The sequence below is a fragment of the Lissotriton vulgaris genome, chromosome 5 (assembly GCF_964263255.1).
Source record: "Lissotriton vulgaris chromosome 5, aLisVul1.2, whole genome shotgun sequence".
In the NCBI taxonomy this organism is placed as follows: domain Eukaryota; kingdom Metazoa; phylum Chordata; class Amphibia; order Caudata; family Salamandridae; genus Lissotriton; species Lissotriton vulgaris.
This window is the reverse complement of record NC_141693.1, coordinates 1,132,147,032-1,132,172,111: the sequence shown is the minus strand read 5'-3', so window position 1 is coordinate 1,132,172,111 and position 25,080 is coordinate 1,132,147,032. Positions and strand designations below refer to the sequence as shown.

The 25,080-nt window shown below is 44.6% G+C and overlaps 1 protein-coding gene across 1 annotated transcript in view; it reads left to right on the top strand.

Annotated features, from left to right (window-relative positions):
* Positions 1–23,351, top strand: part of DCLRE1A (DNA cross-link repair 1A) — a 139,888-nt gene extending 116,537 nt beyond the window's left edge. The window contains exons 6-9 of the mRNA XM_086922863.1: positions 16,282–16,427; positions 16,797–16,951; positions 21,255–21,396; positions 22,216–23,351. Coding sequence (XP_086778989.1) covers positions 16,282–16,427; positions 16,797–16,951; positions 21,255–21,396; positions 22,216–22,394 — 622 coding nt within the window. The 3' untranslated portion in view covers positions 22,395–23,351. The remainder of the gene's footprint in view (positions 1–16,281; positions 16,428–16,796; positions 16,952–21,254; positions 21,397–22,215) is intronic.
* The last annotated feature ends 1,729 nt before the right edge of the window (positions 23,352–25,080 follow it).

Genomic DNA, 25,080 nt, shown 5'->3' with positions numbered 1-25,080 from the left:
GGACTTTCATCTAAATGAACCTGTGTTCTTGAAAACTTTCTTCGCTGATCCAAAGTCTCCTGCTGAGCAGCGATTGCATTCCTTGGACATCAAACGATGCCTTAAATTTTACATTAGCAGAACTGCCTCCTTCCGCAGGTCCGACCAACTGTTCATTGCTTATGGATGACTGCGTCGGGGGCATCCCGTTACCAAACCAATGATTGCCCGTTGGATTTCTTCGGCCATTGCCTTCTGCCGTCAACAGGCTGGCAAGCCTTGGCAGTCTTCGGTGAGGGCTCATTCTACGAGGACTATGTCTTTATCCACCGCGCTGTTTGCTGGTGTGCCACTTCATCAGATCTGCCGTGCAGCGACATGGTCCAGCAGGCACACCTTCACCAAGCGTTACTGCTTGGACGCCATCAAGGAGGCGGATACGGCAGTGGGACAGGCATTACTTCGTCATCTTTTCAAATAAGGTGAGCCTCTGTTCCCTCCTCCTTTATATATATTTTTACAAAGATTGCTTTTTCAGCTTCCATGACTGTATTACTACTGTCTTCGTGCATTTCCATGCTGTGCTTAGCAATCTCATTGGAGGTTACTGCTCTCTATTCATGCATGTTAATCTATGAAAGACACCCCTAATACTGGAGAAGAACAATTGTTACTTACCTGTAAACAGGTGGTTCTCCAGTATTGGTGTCTTTCACAGATTCACATGCGACCCACCCTCCTCCCCTCAGAGGCGCTCATCTCCTCATGCACTCTGGGTCACTTTGGTGCTACGAAAATCTGAGGGCTTGAGCTTCTGAGGAGAATGTGCTGGCGCCTGATTGGCTGTAGTTTGGACTAACCTAATGACAATGATATGTTACAAGTGTTTTTCTTCCTCTATCATGCATTCCTATGGAGGAATTGTTTTAGAGGTTGTTATGTATTTACTTCAAACTTTTTCTTATGTTATGTTCATACATATATATATATATATATTTTTTTTTTTAGCATTTATTGTTATTTTATGTACCGTGGGACTCCCACTTCGACGGGGAATATTCAAGCATTTGAATCTATGAAAGACACCAATACTGGAGAACCACCTGTTTACAGGTAAGTAACAATTGTTCTTATTCTGTGTGTGGTTTATTTGTTGTTTTTTTCTCATGAACTCTGCTAACCGACTACTTTGCACACATTCTAAAGACTCAGGAAGGACTTCTGTGCTGTACATTCAGCAGACGATAAACTGATAGACCTCCCTAATAATTATAAATTTTCATACATCTTGTACATTTTTAGGGTACCTGATCCTTGGGGGGTACCAGCCTCTGAGAGCATTCACTAGGTGTTCAGACCAGCTGTGCAAACAGACAACCAGGACTATCTCCAGCAAACACTCCTTATTTTTCTCTATTTCAACAAGTTCTAGATAAAAATAATGGATATGATGCTAAATAATAATTCTTTCTGCCTGAATATAGAAAAAACACTGACGGCACATTCCAGTCTCTCATTTAGGCAACCAATGTATCTCCGAGTGATGGGTGATAATTGTTTCCCTTTCCCAAAACATCAACCATCCCTTTTCCTACATCCCCTACACCACCAAGCTAGTGCAGGCCTTCACTAGGCCATAGACAATAAATTAAACTCTAGCTTCTACCTAATTATCAGATTCCCGGGGCGAGCACTTCCCCGACCAATTCCCTAAAACCCTTGATATCCTAAAAAATGCTGTCCTACAATGAGCTCTTGACCTCCACAATCCGATACAGCAGGTGGGAACACCATAAGGGACACCAGTGGACTGATCGAGGGGGTTTGCTGCTCTGGGAGGAATCTGAACCTTTGGCTTCTTCCGGCCCAACACACAATCAGTGGCCCGCAATGCTGCGAGTGCCCAGACGGGCAGTCCTTGAAACAACGGAGAGACAAGGATGGCCCGAGTCGGCATACATGAGAACAGTGAGACTGGGGAAGAGGTACTGCGGGAAGCGACCTCTTCCCCCCCCCCACCCCCCCCCCCCCCACCCCTCCCCTTCCCAAATATTCTGCACAGACTTGCTGGGGCCCTCTGCGATGGATGGCAGTGGGCTGGGAACTTCAGCCTGCGGATGACAGAGGTCAGGGGTGCAGCCTGGCGTCAGCCAGGGCCACAAGAGGACGAGAAGCAGCGGACTGGAGAGTGGCGTTATCTGGAGCAGCAGTAGGCGGACCCCGTGGATGGGCAAAGACAGAGCAGCTCTGTTCCAGGTGAACAATACCGTCATGCAATATACCGGCCCCAGACAGCCTCCACATAGACTGACAAGCATATAGGCCCTGTAGACGAGGGGGGGAGCTGGGGAGTCCCTGGCCACCAGAAACGTCCAGTGGGACCCAGCCTCAAGGTCCCTAAGCCCTACTGCTGAAAACACTGGGCGGAGGAGTGGTGGTTGGGTCTGTGCAAAATGAGACCGTCTGGTTGAATTATGGGGGCATATTAAGAGGTGATACTCCTTGTTTGTTGGTTCACGGTGGGCCAGCAAGGACATTGTCGGTATTCATACAGCAGTAGGTGGACCACCGTAGATAGATGTTGTTGCTATGGTTGTCTGTGGTAGGGGGGGGGGGGGGAAGGGGGGTGTTCTATGTTACTTAGTTACATCCAGTTGGTTTTTGGGCGGGTATTGAAGGGAAGTAGCCATCACTTTGCCTGGGATTGTGCGTGGGAGAGAGGTCGGCCGCAAACCAAAATGGAGATCTCTAACAAATATAAATGTACTACTTGGCACGTACAGGGGCTTGGCACTGCAAAAAAAGGGATATAGGGTCCTGTCACTCCTCAAATGACATACCACTAGTATAGCATGTCTCCAGTAGACACTTAACACCGAAGCTGTAAAACTCGGGGGGGGGGGGGGGGGGGAGTGGAATGAAGAGGACAGACATAATGCCACTTATTCATCCTTCTGGGGGAGGGTCTTGATGTGGGTGGCCCCAGGAGTTATCTTTGCACTGAAGTATATGGAGGCAGTCGTTGAGGGTAAATGCATACTATAGTGCAAGGCATGTAAGATGAACGGGAGGTGGCAATCCTGAATTCTTGTGGTCCCACGGTGGATGATCCGGTCTTCTATGCCACATTGAGAGATATACTGTCCCCTGTAGTGGGGGTGGATGACTTGGGTGGGAAACCTTAACTGTGTGATTGGTGGAGGACTGGTCCGCCACCCCAGACAGCTGACTAAACTAAGAATGACCGCTAGCTTGGCAGAAGTGACTAAACAGCTGAGGTTTGGAGATGTTTGGCGGGAGACAAACCCAGGGAAACAGGAATACACATGGAACGTATAGTAGACTAGATAGGATCTTGGCACCATATCAAACAGCACTGAAATACAAGAGACACCGCACTTGCCAAGATATTTTGTCAGATCATACACAGGTGACGCGAGTTCTGGTGGGGGAGGAGGCCCCAGACCCTTTATTCCTGGAGACTCCCCTTGGAGATACTACAAGACCAGGTAGGCAAAGAAACTGGAGAAGACCCTGGGGGATTACATTGATCTAAACTGGACCGTGGTGGGAAGCCGAGTAGTAGGATGGAAAGCCCTCAAAGTGGTCCTGAGGGGAAGGTGTGTGAGCCTCCCATGTGGAGTGCGATGCACCCTTCAGGAGACACTCCTAGGGATGGAACGTGATTTGGCTGCCCTGCAGAGGGAAGTAAGAGCGGGAGAGGAACGGCAGGACACCAAAACGGAATTACGGGGACAAGTTATGGATGCACGTGACAGGTTAGAGAAATACACACTAACATAATACCGTCAACTGCAACACCGGCAGGGAGATACATCAGTAACACTCTTAGCTTGGATCCTTAGGCAGGAATTGCCCAATATGTAGGCACTCTACCTTGTGAACCCCAGTGGAGAGGCGTGCACCCAGACCGATACAGTAGAGGTGTTCAGGGGGCATCTCGAAAGGGCATACGAGGAGTACCTAGGTGATTTGCAGCTCCTGCAATTGAGGGAGGAAGGGAGAACAACTCTAGACGACCCACTGTCCATGGACAAGAAAGTCTGCTATTAAATCTCTCTCGGAAAAGCGCCAGGGGACTGGTTCACTGCTGAGTTTTATCAAACATTTTCAGCGGTGGTGGTCCCCGCCTACAGGAAGTGTATGCTGAGGCATTGGAAAAAAAGATGCTCCCCCCTTTCTTTTCTTGAGGCTATAATAACGTTAATCCCAAAACAAAGTGTGGAGCTTTCTGATCCGGCCTCCTACCGCCCAATCATGATGATAAATATAGACAGTAAAATTATCTGCAATACTTTGGCCAAAGACTGGGACCGGAGATCATGCTGACCAATTTGGGTCCATACCCTGTAGGAACACCACGATGAATCTTGGGTGGCTCATGCACATGATCAATAAAGTGGAGTACAGTGAGCAGGATCTTGCCTTGGTGTCCATTGATCTAGCTAAGGCATTTGACGCAGTAAATTGGTACTTCCTTCAGGCGGTTTTGGGAGGGTTGGGTTTGAACCCCCATTCTGGTCCTGGGTGTGCCTGATCTACTCCGAACCCTCTGCAAAAGTGCGGGAAGGGAAGGTGATATTGGATCTCTTTGAGATCCAGAGGGTCACCATGCAGGGTACCCATTATAGCCTTTATTAGCTCTGGCGCTGGAACCCTTGGCCGTCAGAATTAGAGACATAGGACACTTTGGCTTATGGGTCTGGGACGGGGAACACCTGCTTTCCTTAATATGCTGATGACACTTTATTTTATCTGACAACACCGGCAATCTCCCTCCCATGACTGTTGAAATATTTTGAGGCCTTTAGATAAGTTTCCGGACTACGAATCAACTTGACTAAATCCCTGATTTACCCTCTGGGTGCCCTGCAGATTCGGGACCCCATTGTGCTCTCATCTATGCCTCTGTGCTGGGAGACAGATCAATTCAGATACGTGGGAGTTGTGATCGTCCATACCACAGAAAAACGAAAGCAATATAACCTAGATCAGGTGAAGGTGGTGTTGGCTCACTATGTCTCCTTGTGGAAAACTCTCCCCTTATCCCTCAAGGGGCATGGAGCGGTGGCCAAAATGGTGTTCCTACCAAGATGCCTTTGCGCCTTTCAGCTTTCAATAAACACACTACTGAGGTCCATGTTCAAAAGCCTTCACTCCTTGGTATTAAAATTGGTGTGGGCGGAAGGCAGGAACAAAGTAAGCAGAGACACTGCAGGTACCAATGGAAGAGGGGGGGTTTCGCACTACCTAACTTGGAATTGTATTACATGGCGTCACAGCTACAGCACGCAACACGTTGGCTGACCGAAGAGAATAACTGCGAGAGACCTCCTGGTAGACCACACAAGAGAAAGAACTCTACCTCAACAGCTGCATGGAGCTGCGAGGGGACACAGTAGATCAATATTTGATCAGACACCCAGCAAAGCTGTGGAAAAGAGCAGTTGGGGGTCCTCAACCGCGTCCCCTTTGCAAGACTTTGTGTTCTAGGACCTTCCAACAGTCCTGCACCTAACATCAGAGGTGGATGTCGCTGGTTGGAAAGATGGGGAATGCATGACCTTAGCAGGCCCATTCCCCAGCGATACATTGATCACTTTCGAGATGGCACAGGAAAACTTTGGGTTGGGGAAGGGACAATTCCTTTTTATGCGAGCATCAGTAACACAGTTCGGGACATTGGGCCTACATGCCCGCAAGCTCCAGACTCTTCAGGGCACTGTTGGAGCTTGGAGGGGAAAGACACTTGATATCCCAACTATGCAAACCCATGATTACGGATATGCCCAGAACAGTCGCAAGCAAGGAGGAGGGTTTAGGTATGCCGATAACAGACACAAGATGGAAGGAGGCCTGAACACTGGTGAAGGCCTCCTGTAATGTGCGGTTTAAACTGGTCCACTTTAATTACTTGCACCACACATTTGCAACTTGGGTTTGGCTACACCGCATAAACATACAAAACCAGACACCTGCCCCAGATGTAACGCTACCCTGGCATCCTTCATACACTTTACTTGGTACGGTCCACGCTTATTGGAGCCAAGTGTTTGAAACACTATAGGAAGCATTACGCGGAGGCTAGAACCTACCACATGTTTGCTGGGGATACTTAAACAATGCACGGGCGGAAAAATGCAGTGGAGATTCGTACAATTGGCACTACTACTGGCAAAAAGACAATTAGCCATAGTGTGGATGGGCACTACAGGCCCCAATAAGAAAAGCTGGGTGAAAGATGTCAAAGAATGCCAGAAACCGGTCCTCGGAAGCTTGTTTCCGGTCCAGGGAAGACCTGGCTTAGCAGTTCGGGCTGGACTGTTCCCATGAGGCGCAGGGTCAGACTGATTTGCATATAGCCATGTCTGAACTGGGGTGGCAGAGTGGGCTAAAGAACTGTGATGGATGATTAAACTCAGATCTTTTGACTGGGTGTGAGTGTTTGATTCAGATGCTCCGTCCATCACCACCCCCTTTCGTACTGCTTTTGGCCGCCATAAGTGTGGCAGGGTATGCTCAGACGTGAGTCCCTTGCTCACTTTGCCACTGGATTCAATCAAGCCGGGCTGAAGACTGCTGGAATGCCAGAAACCGGTCCTCGGAAGCTTGTTTCCGGTCCTGGGAAGACATGGCTTGGCAGTTCGGGCTGGACTGTTCCCATGAGGCACAGGGTCAGACTGATTTGCATATAGCCATGTCTGAATTGGGGTGGCAGAGTGGGCTAAAGAACGGTGATGGATTAAACCCAGATCTTTTGACTGGGTGTGAGTGTTTGATTGATTCATATGCTCCGTCCATCACCACCCCCTTTTGTACCAAAGAATGGGCAATAGCAGAGGAAGTTAGGCTACGAGGAAGTAGGGTAGATGAAAACGCAGAAGAGGATCTGACAACATGGATGGAAGCCGTAGTGAGTTTCGAGGCTGCAGTGGGAGGGTGAGATCCAGGGGACTCCGGATCCAAATAGGTAAGTGCACCAAACATCAGAGTCCTCTGATATAGGGAAATGGGTACTAACAATATTACCCATGTGTAAAATAGAGCCTGAAAAACAAGGGATCTCAGGGTGGGTGGCTTCTGACAACTGCATGGGAAGGGGTGGGTACAAAGTTTATTCATTTTAATTAAACCTTGCAATGCATAACATTCTAGATGTAATCTTAACAACTGTGAAATGGGAAAAAGAAACCAATTCTTTAAGAGATCTTTTAGCATATTCCTAAAAATGTATGAATACTTGTGCTCTGATTTGTGTAAATGTTTGCATATTCGGATATTGAAAAATATTCCACAAAAGTATAGAAAGCCACGCACATTGTAGACTGCTGTGCACGTTACAGCTGTCAATGCTTACACTTGCACCAGATGGACAATGTGAGCTCTGTAGGTAGACTATCTGGGCCAAGTATTGTGACCTGCGCAAGATTGGTGTGTAGCCAGGCAACATGGAGTGCTGGAGATGGGTCTCCCGAGCCTTCTTTGTTTGAAAGTTCGTGCCTCCCGTCATGAACTGCCATGTACTGTGTATAGTGTTACCCGTACTGCTGTCAATTGTTTTTTCAAACTGAAAAATTAAGGTTTAAAAAAATAAAGTATTGAGACATGCATTAAAAAAATGTGCTTTCCAAATTTCCATCCTGAACCAGAGATTACTCTTACTCCAGTAGGCCTGAATTTCAAAGCACTCCAAAAGCTTTTTTTGGGCGCAATCCCTCCTGTATACGACTCCTTATATTAGCAATCAATGCTGGATAACGTTTTCAGGAACTTTGCATTGCTTCTGTTCGCTTTTGGTTCAATCCAGAGCCATATCTTGGACAATCTGGGTGATGTCTGGAATCACTACAAACTTGATGTACTTACCTTGAATAACCATGATAAAAATTGTGCATCTCCTGCTTGCCTTTTTATTGTATATCTGTGATTGGAGGACTATAGGGCACTCCAGAACAGCTCGTAAGGTTCATTGCCTTGCAAGGCAATAAAGATTTGCCGATAGACCATGGTACAATCTCCAAATTGCTCTTTAGTTTTAAACTGAAATGAATCCAAATTAAAGGGAAGTTTTACAATGTGATAAATATTTGAGCGGGAGAGCTGGTGTCCTATCGCTTTTCTCTAACGAAACTGCTAATTCCCTTTCAAATCAGTCAAATACTTGGGAGTCCTGATTGTTAAAGCTCCGACATTAGACTGCCGGACTGCAACTATTGTTTAAGAAAAAAAAATGTTTTGAGGTTAACCAGTATTAGGGGTGTCTTTCATAGATTCACATACCTGAATCATTCTCCGTCGTCGGAATGGGAGTCCCAGGTACATCAATAAAGTAATGTCCAATAGACCTATAGATAAATGGGTCTAAAGGCCTCACATTAGTAACCTATCCCTGTCCTTTTGTAGAAAGGACCAAACTCTAGAAAAGAGCCAATCAGCTGTCACCTCCCTCTGGAACCCTCCTGGAAGGAGCCTCAGTCCCTCAGATGTTCTACTGCACGTTGTGCTAAGGGAGTCTCCTCTGAGCTCTGCTCAGATTTTTTTCTTCACAACTGGTTTCCGGTGTTCTTGGATATTTTATCCTGTTTCTTCTGTGATTGCTGATATTATCATGGCTGACACACCAAAAAAGGGTCTTTTTAGATCCTGTGGTTCATGTGGAAAGAAAAGGCTACATGTTGATGACCAGCATAAAGACTGCCTATATTGTCTGTATCCGGACCATTCTTCTAAAGACTGCAAGGTATGTCATACCTTTGCCACTAAAACCCTCAAATACCATGAGGGACGCTTTTTAATTTGGCTCCAGAGGCTGAAAGACAGACCACCTTGAATCTTCTGAGGAAAGTGAAGATTCTTCAGTCTCTTCAAAATCTTCTCTAAAGAGACCAAAGGTGGCTTCTCCTAGCCCTTCGGCTCCTCCTCAAAAGACATTAAAGAAGTCTGCAGAGGTTCCCTCTAAGACAACTTCTGTGAATGTTTCATCTTAGGAAGTTCACACCTTCAAAAATTCTGTTTCGATGACGGCATCGTTGACTACTTCAGCGTCGAGAAAAGCTGTCTACTGCTTCACCTGTATCTACATCAATGACTACTGTTTCTACGTCCACGTCATCATGGCCATCAAGAAAACACCGTCGAAGACCCTGTCGACGCTTGCCTCGCCAACGACTGGATCGGCAACTACCTCGACGACGAAGCAAATGTAGACGTCGGCACCGTCGACGAACGCACAGTCTCCGAAGATATCTTTGAAGACAGGGATGTCTCCACCGTCGACGGCGGCCTCGTCGACGATGACTCCACCAACTACGACACCCGTCGACGCTCCACCATCGACGACCTGATGGATTCTGGCCTACAAACAACATGTGTACTCCTAAGGATCACGAAGAAGGCCGGCTTTAACATCTCCAAGCAGAGTTCAACCACTGCTTCCAGCATGTCTTCTTCAAGAGGAGGATTCAGATGAAGGAGACATGTTTCAAACGGCTACAAGCCCTTCGGAGCTTCATGTAAAATGTCAAAGTTCGGATGAAGAACAGGAGGAGGAATATCATCTGCCACTCCTCCTATGGTTTGCCTTCCAGCCTCTTTAGTTACTGACTTAAGGTACCTCATTCAAGATTACAAACGGAGGTTTCCAGAGTCTCCTGCACTTCCACCTACCATGGTATCTCCTTCACCGAGACCACAGCCTCAACCTTTGAGTGTTCAGCCTGAGTGGTTTGATCTGCCACATCCTTCAACTTCTGAAGAGTAAGAACAGCAGGAAGAAGAACTGCAAGATACTCATTCTATGCATGATGACTGGGATGACTGTCATTCCCTCTCTGGCGTCTCCAGTGCCTGCGCCCGCAGATTCACCACCAGGTGACTTTGGAGGGTTCCAGAACTTAGTTGAGAGGGCTGCTCAACATTTTAAAATATCAATGGTCACTCAAGAACAAGACTGCTTTTTGTATGATTTTAAAGAACCTCTCAAAAAATCAGTTAGATCAATACCCATTATTGATTACTTGTGGGACGAGGTTGTTAAAGTCATGCAGAACCCTTCCTCCGTACCTCTGGTGGTACCTCGCTTGGATAAGCAGTATAGAGCACCTGATACTGCACCGGCTTGTTTGATAGGACACCCCAAACCGGATTCAGTGGTGACAGGCAGCCCAGAACTACTCCAGGAATCCTGCCAAGTTATCGACACCTCCGGATAAGGAAGGCAGGAGGTTAGACAACATTGGGAAGCGACTCTCCTCCATGTCTGCAATGATGGTGAAGGCGGCCAATTCCTTAGCGCTTTTGGGACACTACAATAGACCATTATGGGCGGATATAGCCCCATATCCTTCAGAATTACCTGATACATCCAAAGAAGAGGTAAATAAAATGTTACTAGAGGGGGAAGCCTCTGCATCTGAAATAATAGACTGTGCGATGGATATCGCTACAACAGGTTTCTGCCAACTGGCTGGAGCAGCAGTCTTGCGACGGCAAGGGTGGCAGAGGGCAACTTCTTTTCGTCCCGAGGTGCAAACGAAAATATTGGATATGCCCTATGATGGCCAATTGCTCTTCGGCTCCAAAATTGATGAAGCGCTGCAGAATATAAAAAAGGACACGGACACTGCTAGAGCTTTGGGCACTCTCCAGTACAAGAACCAGTCCTTTTGTGAGTCTAAAGGAAGAGGACAGTCCTCTTTTAGAGGAAACTACCAATACAGGTCTTCATACTCTTCAGGCCAGAGTCTACCCTGATATCCGCAACGCCAGCAACATGGACCACATTCTTCTGGGAAGTCGTCCTTTCATGGTAAAGGACAGCGGAAAAACAACGAACGTAGACCATGACATGTCTCTTCAGCCAGTCCCGGATTTTTTTCCCTCATCAAAAATTGGAAGAAGGATTTCCCATTTCTTAACAAAATTGGAAGAAGATTACCACGGACCGTTGGGTCCTTAAATTAGTTCAATTCGGTCATTCTCTGGAATTCACGCATATTCTGCCCCAAACTCCTCCCCTCCCAATGAATCACAAAAATCTACAGCTGCTTCTCCGAGAAGTCTCTCTTATGCTCCAGAAAGGGTCAATAGAGAAGGTACCTCCGTCTCAACGGGGAAGGGGATTTTATTCTTGCTTCTTTTTAATTCAGATAAAAGAGAAGAAGTGGAGACCGATTTTGGACCTTAGGGCCCTCAACCAATTCCTGAAGAAGCAGTCGTTTCGCATGGTAACGATCCAGGAGGTCTTACAACTCCTGGAATTGGAAGATTACATGATGTCCCTGGACCTTCAGGAAGCTTACTTCCATATCCTGATTCACAGGAAATCACTAAAAATATTTAAGATTTGCAGTGGCAGGCAGACGCTTTCAATTTCGCTTCCTGCCCTTCGGGCTCATGTCTGCATTTCGCATCTTCACAAAGTGTCTCTCCCCAGTAGCTGCATATCTCAGGCAGCACCATCATCCAGTCTTTCCGTATCTGGACAACTGGCTGATCAAGGCTCCATCCTTAGACTCGTCCAGGTCTTCCAACGCTTGTCTGCAACTTTTCAATCATTTGGACTCGCGCTCAATCGGGAGAAATCAGTCCTTCTACCTTCTCAGCACATCAATTTCCTAGGTGCAACCCTCGACACATGACTAAGGAGAGCCTTCACTTCTCAAAAGAGAAAGAACAAGCTTTTGACGCTGGCTATCCGTGTGGCTTCAAAGAGGACCTTAACAGTCCGACTTTTCAAATATCTACTGGGTATGATGTCATCCTGTATCCTCGTGATACCTCACTGCCGTCTACCGATGCGCCCCCTCCAGGAGGCACTCTCAAAAAAATGGGTCCAATGCACAGGGGTCTTTCGACGATCTCATCAAAGTAACTCCTCAGATGGTCAAGGCCCTGCAATGGTGGATAAATGTTCAAAACCTTTCTCATGGCTTACCATTCCTAGTTCCGGCTACACCGCATGTCATCACGACAGACGCCTCCTTGGAAGGTTGGGGAGCTTTCCTTCAAGAGCTACAGATAAGCAGGAAGTGGTCCCCCTTAGAAAAGGGACTCCATATCAATCTCCTGGAACTGCGGGCAGTCTTCCTTTCCCTGCAAGCCTTTCTTCCTCGCATCAAAAATTCCCTAGTGGTCGTCCGTACAGACAACACTAAGACTATGCGCTCCCTCAACAAACCAGGAGGGATTCGCACTATGACACTCTCTCGAGTAGCAGAAAATTTGAAACTGGCTAATCGGAAACAATATCTCTCTTCGGGCGGAGTATGTTCCAGGCATGGACAATGTGCTCGCCGATTCATTAAGCAGACAGAGACTACGTCTCACGAGTGGGAACTGGATCAAGGAATCACCAACCAAATTTTCTCCAGATGGGGCACTCCCCAGATCGACCGGTTCGCCTCAAGGTCCAACACCAAATGCCCACACTTCGCAAGTTGGCATCCCCAGAATGCATTTTCGATCGCATGGTGCAACGTCTTTGTGTACGCCTTTCCACCGTTTCCAATGATTCCCAGGGTCCTCAGAAAGCTGAAGGCAGAGCCTTGTACTCTCATTCTGGTAGCCCCAACTTGGCCGCGTCAACATTGGTTCACTGAACTCCGTCTATCCCTGGAACTGCCGATACTTTTGAGGAAGTTCCCATCTCACACGATGTGCAACCAGCAAGTCCAGCATCCAAATCTGGCCTCGCTCAAATTAGCCGCTTGGCTCCTGAGTTCAGAGAATTTCAAAGTTTGATTATCCCGCCAGACTGTAGAGCAATCTTGGCACGGGCAGATAGCACCAACAAAACATACTCTTTGAAATGGAAGAGGTTTTGCATCTGGTGTAAAGATCAAGGTATACATCCTTTCTCTTCCTCTCTGGAACAAATATTGCCTTATCTTCTCCATCTGGCGAACTCCGGCCTGGCTCATGCTTTCATCAGGGTCCATATGGCGGCGATATCCCGTTACAGAAGATCCTCCTGGTCTAACAGATTGGTCAAACAGTTTTTAAAAGGACTTTACAGGACCTTTCCCCCTGTGAGAATGTTGTCACCTTCTTGGCACCTGAACACAGTCCTTAACCAGCTTATGAAGCATCCCTTTGAGCCGGTACACAGGGCTGACATGAAATACCTCTCTTGGAAGACCGTCCTCCTGCTGGCACTCACCTCCGCAAGACAGGTGAGTGAGCTCCAAGCTTTATGAATACAGGAGCCCTTCCTGCAATTCAAGCAGGATAGAGTAATCTTACGGGCAAATCCATAGTTTATTCCAAAAGTCCAGTCGGACTTTCATCTCAACGAGCCGGCGGTCTTACGGTCTTTCTTCCTGAATCCCACGACGGCATCGGAAAGGTTGTTGCACTCTCTGGATCTTAAGCGCTGCCTTAAGTTCTGTATTGAAAAGACAAAAACCTTCAGGAAGTCTCATCAGCTATTTGTAGCTTACAGTAGACCCAGAAGAGGCCTTCCACTCACCAAGCAAAGTATATCCCGCTGGATTTCTGCAGCTATTTCGTTTTGTCATGAACAGGCAGGGCATCCCCTGCAATCTAAGGTGCAAGCCCACTCTACCAGGGCAATATCTACGCCCATGGCGCTTTTTGCAGGAGTCCCGGACAAAGACATTTGTAGAGCGGCAACATGGGAATCGCCACATACCTTCACTAGGCATTACTGCCTGGACACAGAACTCATGAAGGATGCTGCGGTGGGACAAGCAGTACTTAGTCATCTGTTTCAGTAAAGGTGAGCCCTCTTGCATCCCTCCATCCTGCTCATGTATGCACATTTCTCTATTGTATGATCTGATGGTATTTCTGGATTGCAAATGAATCTTTCTGTTAGTCGTTTGATATGGTTTTATCTAATGACTTGTATATCATATGCCATTCGACATGTGCGTTGTTCATTGCTTGCTACTCTGATTCAGGCATGTGAATCTATGAAAGGCAGCCCTAATACTGGTTAAATGCATTACTTACCTGTAACTACAGTTTTCCAGTATTGGTGTCTTTCATAGATTCGCATGCAACCCTCCCGCCTACCCTGGAAGGGCTCACCACCTTCTCTCAGTAATATGCCTGCTTAGCTTTGTGCATACGAAAATCTGAGGGACTGAGGCTCCTTCTAGGGGGGTTCTAGAGGGAGGTGACAGCTGATTGGCTCTTTTCTAGAGTTGGGTCCTTTCTACAAATGGACAGGGATAAGTTACTAATGTGAGGCCTTTAGGCCTATTTATCTATATGTCTATGGGACATTACTTTATTTATGTACCGGGGACTCCCATTCCGACGATGGGGAATGATTCAGGCATGTGAATCTATGAAAGATACCAATACTGGATAACTGCAGTTACAGGTTAGTAACACATTTCATATGACCGCTGTGGCTATTGTCTCCTGATTTGAATATGAGAGCATGCGGCTCTGTTGGGTGCCTCTCTGTAAGGTGCAGACTCTGGAGGTTGCAGCTTTGAGGATACACCGACATATCTGTCGTGCAACACTTTAAACAACAGCTAATAATGGCTGACTAATTCCAACTTTAAGAACTGCTTCCAACTTAAAGAACCCCTTTACCAGTTTAATAAGTTGAATGGATATAAGCCCAAGTGAGCCATAGGGTCCTCCTCTTTCTTCGCTGTAGATCCAGAATATAAAGTTGTGTGATGACTGACTGTCTTATCTTCTACCGCAGCACACTACCTTTTGAAATTCTTGGTCTCCACCAGATAAGTGGTTGATCTCCCAGTTTTAGAAAGACTGAACTCTTGGTTATTTTTTCTATGAAGCTCAGCCTTGCCTTTGTTGTATTCATTCCATCAGCAAGTACCTGCATCAGCAGGTGACTGCTGTGGAGTAGAGAGCATTACAAACCCATGGCTTTATAGCATTGGATACAGACATGACTGCTCCCCTTGAAAATAAGATGTGTGTCGTCCTTGTTACCTTACAGAATGTGTGTGAGGGCACTATGGAGAGAGTTTGTTTTGAGTTCGTGATTTCTGTTAAGTCGTTTTGGGACAACGAGCTTATGGAATAGGTTGCCCATTCTCTAGTTTTACTTGCTCCTACACAGTGACCCACAACAGCATCTTAAATATCTTTTAAACATTCCGCTGGATTTCGAAAGCAATGATTCTCGAGTGTTTAACTTGGTCATTTTTCGAGCCCCTAAACTTTTTTTTTTTTTCGTGGGTTTATATCACGTTTCTGAAATTATTTCCATGCTAGAACATTTCCTGTCACCTTGAGACGAGAACGGGGCAGTTAGGTCCATAGTGATGGCGTGTTTTTTTGGCACGAATGCTTACGCTGGTCGAACGCGGGTACAAATTGTTTAAAACCAGTAATTTTGTTTTCTTATTTAACTAATAGGATCTTGCAGTCAGTTTGGAAATTAGATTTCTAAATCTTTCTATAAAGTGCATTGTGCAGAGGAAAGGTCGGCAGGATTTCTGTTTTATAGAATGTGTTTCTTTTCATTCTGAACAGGGACAATGTGCGTTTATTCAAGGTATGTTGGGTGCCAGGACTGATTAAAACTTAATACCATCATTGCTAGGCAACTGTTCACCGGCTAAGATTTTCAAAAATTGCCTACATTGTTTCTTTTTTGATAAATTGGGAAGTAAAATAGCTTGCATGTGAACAGCAAATCTGTTCTGGCTCCTTATTACCAAACCTGCTCCAAAACTGTGCAATCTAACCTGGTCACAAGGATACTTTGTGGTGTTGTCCCTCTCCCCTATAAATTACCGTACCATTCTCCTCCATTGGCCAAAGTTGTCTGCTCACATGCCACACTGTCTTCAAGTCACCCTCCATACCCCAGACTAGTATTTCACAGTTCCAAAACAAGACTTGCTTCCTCTTTTGGCTGCTCATCCAGTTTTATTTTTGTGAAGTTGAAATGTACCACTTGATCCATTGATGAGAGAACCTTGTTCGCCTTCTATTTTGGTTTTCCTGTTTTACTTCAGTACTCAAGTGGACAGATTGTGTACATTCAGATATATTGCTATAGAGAATATTTCTCAGGCACGCGGTATGTCAGTTAATGACTTGTGTAAACCTGTTGAAAGGTCAAATACTGTTTTGTAGCTATTCATTTGTCTGCATTTTGTAACTATTTGCAGCTAACCTTGAATCTGTTTGCCGTTCAATGTAATGCTCTTGGCTGAGGTCGGCGATGCCCATGTGTGTCAACCACACTCACTATGACCAGAGCCTTGCAGTGTTGAGGTTTGCTGCCTTCTTACAGAGGTTTGTGCTTGTTCTGCCTGACAGGTATTGCAGTCCGGAATACACCTTCCCGCCCCAGCAAGAAGCGATCCAGTTTGCTGTTACCACTGCCTTTGAAATGGTTACCCAGAATCCTCGAACGCTGGTTGTTTGTGGCACCTATTCCGTTGGAAAAGAGAAAGTCTTTCTGGGTACTTACTCTGAATTGTTCCGTTTTTTATGTCTCTGAAATGTTTGTAGCGTGGCAGAGGAGATCTCTGAAGAACAGAATTCACAAACTTCTTGCGATAAATGCAGATTTTAAGCTGTGAATGTGAAAGGCCATTCTGCCAAGCGTCAAGGTACTCCTGGTGCTGGAACTTTATGCAAGATCTCTATTCAGGCTGTTGTGGTCGCTTGTTGGTGCTTGCACTATGAATTCTGAAAGTACGCTTAATGTTGGACTTGAAAATGTGCCAAACGCAAAGATTTTCCCCTTTATTAGAGTCTATGTATTATATTCATGTTTAGCTGTATCGGTCGAATGTAGCTTAACTAATTTATATTTTTTTGGGTTGTAGCTGTTGCCGATGTTTTGGGCTGTAAGGTGTGCATGTCCCAAGACAAGTACAAAACGATGCAGTGCTTGGAGTCGAAAGACATTGCATCCCAAATCACTACAGACTGGAACAGCACCAGTCTTCATGTTCTTCCGATGATGCAGGTTAATTGTAAGGTAAGACTTGGTGAAGTATCTATGCACCTTGAAACTGCATTCCAAAGCAGCAGTATTTTTGTGCCTCATTTAATCTGTACTTTAGAGTACAGTACTGTCGCACTTTTTTTTTCTCCTCTGTTGGAGTCCACTGTGCTAATAACCATCATTGCCTGTTGCTTCCAATGTCCTCGTGTTCTTCCTCCCTTTGCCTGACACTCTTACCTAGACGAGACTGTAAACTAGTTAAAGAAGACTTCATGCAAAAGGTTGATTTAAATGGTTTAGAGGGACTGGCTGTACAGACTTCATTCACACTTGTATGTGACTGAACTCTCTAGATTGCAGAGCTTTCTTGCTGTTAGTAGGTCCACAGCTACATTAATTTGTGGTAGTAAAGGTTGTGCCACAGATGGTTTGTGGTGCTGTAGAGGTGTCCTTTTGGCCTCAGTGTAGTGAAAGCAGCATGCACATGGTAGTTAGTTCCTGATCATACATTTGTCCTCATTCCTTTGGTTCACCAAGCTGGATATTTTCACTTTGCTCTACATAGCACTCACATCTCACCTTACGGGGACTTCTTAGCACCTGGGGCTGTACATTCATCAATAAATAGCAACACAGCGAGTACATGGTTAATGTAAGGGGACAAATGTGTTGTATGGATTAAAGATTTCTGGTTAGCTGATGATCAGCGGGCCCTTTTACATTTTCGATGGAAACCCTATTAGCACCTCGTTACTTTTCTTGTCTGTGATTCCTGGAACCTGTTGACCGCCTGAGCAGCTTTTTGTTATCTCTCCCGCACCTGTTCACTCATTTTCACTTAATCAGGTCTCTTTGAAAAGACGCTTTCTCCGTTATTCCTTTCAACGAATGGAAATTCAGAGGGTGATTGAAGCATCAATCGATTACTTACTTGCCAAGAATAGAGCCTCAACCTTTAGTGCAGGATAAGAGATGCTTCCGGTACCCAATCGTCTGCTGTTTGTCCCCAGGCTTCCAAACATTACTTCTGGTGGCAATTCCCGAGAGGAAGGGGGAGACCCCTTCATTTTTTTTTTGTACAGGTTAAATGCCTTCACGGCTCACTATGTTAATGTGCCTTCTCCCCATTTTACCCTTCTCAATCTTCTAGCATTTGTTGATAATCCGAGTAAGTCCTGGATGTTGGAAGGATACATATAATGTGAGCAGGCTTGAGGATAAAGTTTCGAATTTACATCCTTTTCCTGTTCCCAACTTGCAAAGCAGATTACCAAGGCCAATCGGTCTAGTCTGGGCAAGTCTACTTTTGTTTTTCAGTTTTTTTGCAAATCAAATACACTTTAAAAGCAAAACAGTAAAGGTGCTCCTGTCTAAAAGTGGTGTGCATGTTTCCCCAAATAAATCAAAAAATAATTATGCACAAAAATACATGAAAAAAACATGAAATAAAAGCAGAGAGCGATAGTCGCCCTTTGTTGGCGTTGTGTGCATTTATGCACAAGCTAGATGTCGTAATTCACAGTGAAGACTGGAAGTGGCTGAAGGGAGCTGCACCCATTGCTCAAGCTGAATGCCCTGGTGGGTGCAAGCTAAATGTGAATGACCGTTGATAGTTCCAGTGAATGGAGAGGACTACATGGCTTTAATAATAATAAATATTTGTAAAGCGTGAACAGATCCCCCTAAAGGTTGCATAGTGCTGAGCTGCCGCTGTGGATTGAACAGGGAGTCCTACTCTGTAGTCAGCTGCTCTGCCCACCACACCACTTCCATACTTTGTATGTATTTTGATTGTTTTTTTGTTTTCTGCAAACATGCGACAGACTGGTGAGACGGCGAAAGCTGAAAACCTAAAAACAATACCACTAAATAACAAAGTGGATTGTACTAACTGAATAGGGTAAAGCTGGGCTTCCAGCAAATGGAATCCTAATAACTTTGCTGGAGGAGCTGGAATGGTTTATTGATGAGCCTAGACTGTGAAGGCTAGCACATATGAGCGCGAGGAAGGAGAGGTGCTATTCCAAGCATCGAACCAGGGAGGCTATAGGGTCTTAATTTAGCAATCTAGTATGAAGCATCCTGATTCAGGGGATTTGACAAAGTTCCTGTGATTAGTGAAGGAATCTGAGATTGTAACCCTGAGACTGTGCTGAGTTTTCTTTTTGGATGGACATTGTCCCTATTGAGAAGGGTAGAGAGGAATGAATGCCCTTCTGGCATAGCATCCACTACACATGCATGTTAGTCTCTTGTTTCACGATTTTTTTTCTGTGCTCTTGCACCTTGTAATAGAAACGTCTCGTGGCTGCAACAGCTGAGCTTATATCAAAATATTTCTGTGAATTTAGCACTTAAATTTCGCAGAAATACATTGCTGTTAATTTGTCGACGCCTCTCCGCATAATGCCTGCCTTTTTATGAGAATGAAGTGTTGTATAGGGTGCAAACAGTAATGAACCAATCAAAGGCAGGTTTTTTTCTTTATTAAATTAACCAAAAGCAGGGCTGTCTGTTAAGCTGGTGTGACCGCACTGGGTTGGGGTGCCGTGTTTGCAAGTATATTATGATTTGAAAAGCACCTGCTGTTGCGTTCCTGGCCTCTAGCAATTTTCAGGCAACAATAAAAATGCTAAGATGACCCTGGTGAATAATGTTCTTCCTAGAGCGAGGTCACAGGTTTGTCTGGAAGTTTTGACTTCCGGTAAGGTAGCACAGAGGGTTAATGTGCCTTCTGCAGAGTGTGTACTGTGCAGATCACAAAGTGCATAGAATAGGCCAGTGGGTTACTGCTTTTGTCTGAGAGATCCTTTTGTTACTTGCAGTTATAAACAGTCATCAAACCTCTGCTTGCAAACTAAGAGTTACCGATTAGAGCGTTATCCCTACCCTGCCCCCCAGTCTTTCATTGTCGTAATATTTGAAAAAAGGTTCATTTGCATAGAAATATATTCTGATTTATTAAAGAGAACCCCTAACCATGATGTTGCGTTCTAAATTCTGAGTTTTTGCTTCTCCAGACCAAGCACTAATAAACTATACTGTCTACCAGTATGGATGACATGTGACTCCTACCCTTTGTAGTCCGCTGTCTTGCGTAACATTTCCTATATACTGATTTACATGCCTATGATTTATTTTCACTGCGTGTGCTGAGACACCCTACACTGATGCGTGGGGCTACAAAACTAATAAAATGCATCTGAGAGAGCGTGGTTATGGAGGCTTAAGTGGCACTGTTAAAGGGCGATAGTGAATGAATCCGTGGTGGTGGAGGTGGTCATGGGCGGTGGGGGGGGGCACCAACAAAATAGTCTCACTGAGCGCCCCAGCGCTAAAGCCGGCCCTGACCACAAGCAACACTAACAAACAAGTTTTTTCCAAATCTAAACTGCCAGGTGGTAAAGTGACTGTTTCAAATATATCCCAAGAGTGCTGAGCATCTAATGGTAGTTGTTCTTGCACTAGCTGTTTGAAGCAATTTGTAAAGGGACGTTATTTTAAGCAGTTTTTGTGCAGAACCATCAAAATACTTACACTTTAAAGAATATTTTTGGCGCTGGTGTGCTAATTTTGTAGTCCTGAAGAAGGGCACTTAAAATATCACAACCAAACTTTTTTTGCTTCAGTAGTGTACCCATCTAAAGGGAACAAATGTGTCGCCATCCACAAGTTGGAACCTTTAAATGTGACGTTATCAATACTGACTCCACTGCCTCTTGTCACTACAAAACCTAATGCACCTGACTAACAGCATAGTTCTGTAGTCATTTGGCTTGATATGTTCAGTCCTTCTGATGTGTGAATTCTTTTTAGCATTTTGAAAAATATGCTGCACTAGAAGGTCATTACAAGCCTAGGGATAATGGAAAACATTTACAGTTAACCCCTTTGGCTGATATTGAGTAGAAGGAAAAATGGTGGGGTCAGAAGTGATAACTGGAACCTCTATCCTCTCTGATGTGCATGGAGTATGCTGTATTTGGTAGCCATTTTTTATTTTTTTGCTTTTATTTCTTAATCAAATATATTTTTTTATTGGTTATATCAGATGTATGTTTTGGAAAATTGCCTTAAAGATTGAATTTTTTTTGTGCTCAAAATTGTATCTTCATTGTTTAGTATTGGCAAAGAAGTTTTTGATTTATTTGACATTATTGCTGTAACTGATACCCTTTTGTTACTTTTGCAAGCTCTTTTGTTTGTCCTTCATCTTTCAACTCCGAACCACCCCCACCCCACTTATGGCATGTGGTGCTACCAAAGTGTAAACTTTATATTTTTTCTTTGAGTCTATCAAATATTTTTTTAACTCAGACACTGTTTACTCTTTAAGGGACTGCTGAGCCACCTGAACAAGTTTTCTGGACGGTATGATCGTGTGTTGGCATTTAAACCAACTGGATGGACATACTCCGAAAGGTGCGATTCCGTGGCTGATATAAAGCCCACCATCCGAGGAAAGATCACCATGTATGGTACGTCTCGTTGACAAAGCGTGAATAGGTTCCGATGACAGATTTCCCCCCTACCCATCCAAAGAGCACTGCTTTTGTACGTCCATCTATGGCTCATTTTTTTGAGTAGTATGAAAGTATGTTATGGGGAATGTTTGTAAACGTGTCCCTGCTTTAATTGAAAATGTGTGTGTGTATTTTTTTTTTTTTTGAGAATATAAGCAAGAATGCTGTTGTCCCTTGACTGCAAAGCTTAACTCTTCCTACGGCTTGCCTCTTCCTAGAGGGAGAGACCAGTTTCTTCCTGATTTACGCTTCAGTTGTCTTTCAATTCTTATTTCTCCACCTCTGGTTCCACTTTTCCTGTTCCCAATCCCCTGGCTGAAGCGGAGTCCTTCTTGGGGCCTGTGGAGAAGAAAAATCCTCTTTACTAATGTGTCTTCTCTTATTAGTTGTTGGATGCCTTCTTATGGATTAATTGTTTCCGGGAGGGAGACTGTCTTGACTAAGACAATTCGAGAAGAAATCCTCCTCTCCTCCAGTCTTGCGTCCCATTAACTACTTGGTCTGTGACGGGGTCATCCCACCCACTAACCACCTGGGAATTGCAAAAATGGCCTCAAAATAGCCATGTTGGAGAACTTTTAATAGATATATATTGTAATGCATTCTTCATGTGTAAAATCTGGAATGCTGAAAAATCAAATTTGTATCTTCCCGAAAGATTTTGGGGGAACGTGGAAGGAGGATTAGTGCAGAAGGAATGTACCTTCTGAAAAAGCATTTATGTAGTTGGGTCCGTTTATTTCTTGGGCTGTAAATGTATTTTTGTCCCTCTAGGGATCCCTTACAGCGAGCACAGCAGCTACCTGGAAATGAAGCGGTTTGTGCAGTGGCTGAGGCCGCAGAAGATTATCCCGACTGTGAACATGGGCAACTGGAAGGCACGGACCACCATGGAGAAGTTTTTCAGCCAATGGATGACTGAGCCAGCACCAAGGCGTGCCCCCCACAGCTAGTCTTTGCAACACTTTTTTTTAATCATGTACAAAATAGATTGATGAATTTATTATACCCAACTGTAAATGTTCTAAATGTTTTCAAGTTGCTTTTACCGCTGTCATTTAAAAAAAAAATGATTTTAAGTCTTTCCCCCTTGAACCTTTTAGAAAAGCTTTCACACTGCATCAGTTTGTGTCAAGGGGGAAAAAGACCGCAGTTATGTCAGTCTTACTACTTTTAGATTATATATCTCTAAATCTGCCTGTTGCAGGTTTAAGATGCCGAAGCAATAGAACCATGCAATATTTTTCAAGAAACCGGAGTGCATTTCCATGGTTGGGGATGAGTGAACCTTTTATATTTTCTCTTATTTCTTTGTGAATATTTCTTCTAAATCAAGCGGCTTTGGAAGTTGCTGGCTCAATGCCATGCTAATTAGTGTGCAGGGGAAACTACTTGGTAGACTTCCATTATTGTGTTCCCCTGGTGCATTTTTACACGCCTTTTTAAGGAAATAGAAAACCATCTCTTTATTTACTTATGAGATGCTTTTTTATTGAAGCATGGTAAAGATTACATGGGCAAGTTCAATACTTTTTGATGCATCAGTGGAGCATTTGTGTACATATTGCTGCACTCTTTCATGATCTGTTGCTGGACATGTTAATTTCTTGACCGGAAGTTATGGACATTTTCCCTGCACTATCAAATAACCTGTTTAATCCATCAAGCACTACATTACTTTCCTTTTCTTTTGAAGTCGTGCTCTTATGATGGTGAGCTGTCTCTCACTGGACCTTCGGCATGTTCACATGGACATTGTTGGTCTCCATTCCTGCTGCTACTATCTGTACTTGTAAAGGTTTTTCCTGTTACTGTTTGTATTTTAAGTTAACATGTCTGCTGCGGATATATTTGTACTTTAATTTATAACAAATGATTATTTATAATAAAATTTAGCTAAATATTTAAAACCTAGTGTTTGTGTAATCCTCGCTTTGCAAGTTAGGAAAATGAGTGTATGGAATGTGGGAACGTTTTCAGGAGACCAGGGCAGACCGAGGTTATTGAGTTCAGAGTGTAACCATTGGAGCCTTCTGCAGCTGGTTTCATGAGGTTACGTAAAGTTTAAGCCAAAAACATAGCGCCAACTACACCCCTTTTGCACTTATCAGAATAGCAAGGTCGAGCAGTCCAAGGCTTAGTTGAGAGGTGTTGTAGGGTTGCAGACTCTAAACTCAAACAATTATTACTAAATCTGTGTCCACCCAAGGCTTTTATGGAAGAGGAAATACTTCTACCACATAACTCTAATGCAGAGGATAATTACCTGATGCTTTACACTGGGTAAGGTAATCTCTATCTGGTGGTAGCAGTGCATATTTATGAAACTGTTCATGTGACCGTAAATCAATGTTTTTTTGAACCCCAGATCATGGTGCAGAGAACTCTTGGTACACGGATTAGTTTTTCGGTCTTGCCTGTAAACCGCACATGATCGATCACTGCGAACCAAATTGTTAACTAGAAGGGGTTTGGAGCCCTCCCAATGCTTACTATTTCTTAGCTTAATTGTCATTCTTATTTGCTGCCTTCTAATTGAGCAGCGCTTGTTGTCACATTCTGTTCTTTAGCTTGAAGCATAAACCAAATACTGGGCGATTTAGTGTGAAGTGTTTTTCCGCTGTTCGTCCACTGCTGTGATTCAGGTACTATTTTCTTTATCGTTCCCATCAGTGTTGCTTCTTCCTCCTCCCTGCCCCCAATCTTGTTCATGTTGCTTCTTACCCACCCACCCTTGTCAGGATTGTTTCTTTCCTCCTAACTCCACCCTCTTGTTGTCCATGTTGCTTCTTATGTCCACCCTCCATGTGTAGCTCCCCTGTCTGCCATAAAAAAAACTGTATGACGTGGCCAGCTTTGACTGCATTGTAGTGCTTTTTTCTCTTTTTTTTACCGTCTAATTTCTGTTCCCTCCCACCCTCCCGTTGTCTGTGTTGCCCTGTGTACCCACCATTTAAAAAAAAAAAAAAAAAAAAAACTAGCATTGGCATAGCCAATAGGTTTCTCCTTTGGGACCTTATAAGTGTTTAGCCAGAGATATTGACTTTGCCTATGTCTTTAAGCTGTGCTGTACAGAAGTTTGCAAAAACAACAGGTGATGGACCGAATGTGGATCAATGTCACACACTCAACCCAGTCCAAAGATCTGGGCCCAAATCCATCGTTTTTTTGCACTCCACACCACCCCGGGTTAGACAATGGCGATATGCAAATCAGCTCTGACCCTGTGCCCCATGGGAACAGTCCAGTCCGAACTACAAAAGCCATGTCCTTCCAAGAACGGAATCAAGCATCCAAGGACCGGACCGGTTTCGAGGTAACACCTCTCATCAGCCCGGCTAGCTTGACTCCAGTGGTGTGGAGTGCCTGGGACCCATGTCTGGGCATCCCCAGCGCACTTAGGGCGGAATATGCAAAAACAACAGGTGATGTACAGAAGTTTGCAGCATACTGAAAAGTTATAATAAAGAAGTGTCAGAAGCATTTTTGTTACCTTCTATATGACCAACTGAACTAAATGTCCTACACTAATTTACTTTCATAGTTAACCACATTGTGTTCTTGAAGCAATTCTCTGGCGCTGTTCTATTGTCTTCGTACCAATTCATTTACACCAGCGAGGGGTACACATGTCTTCAT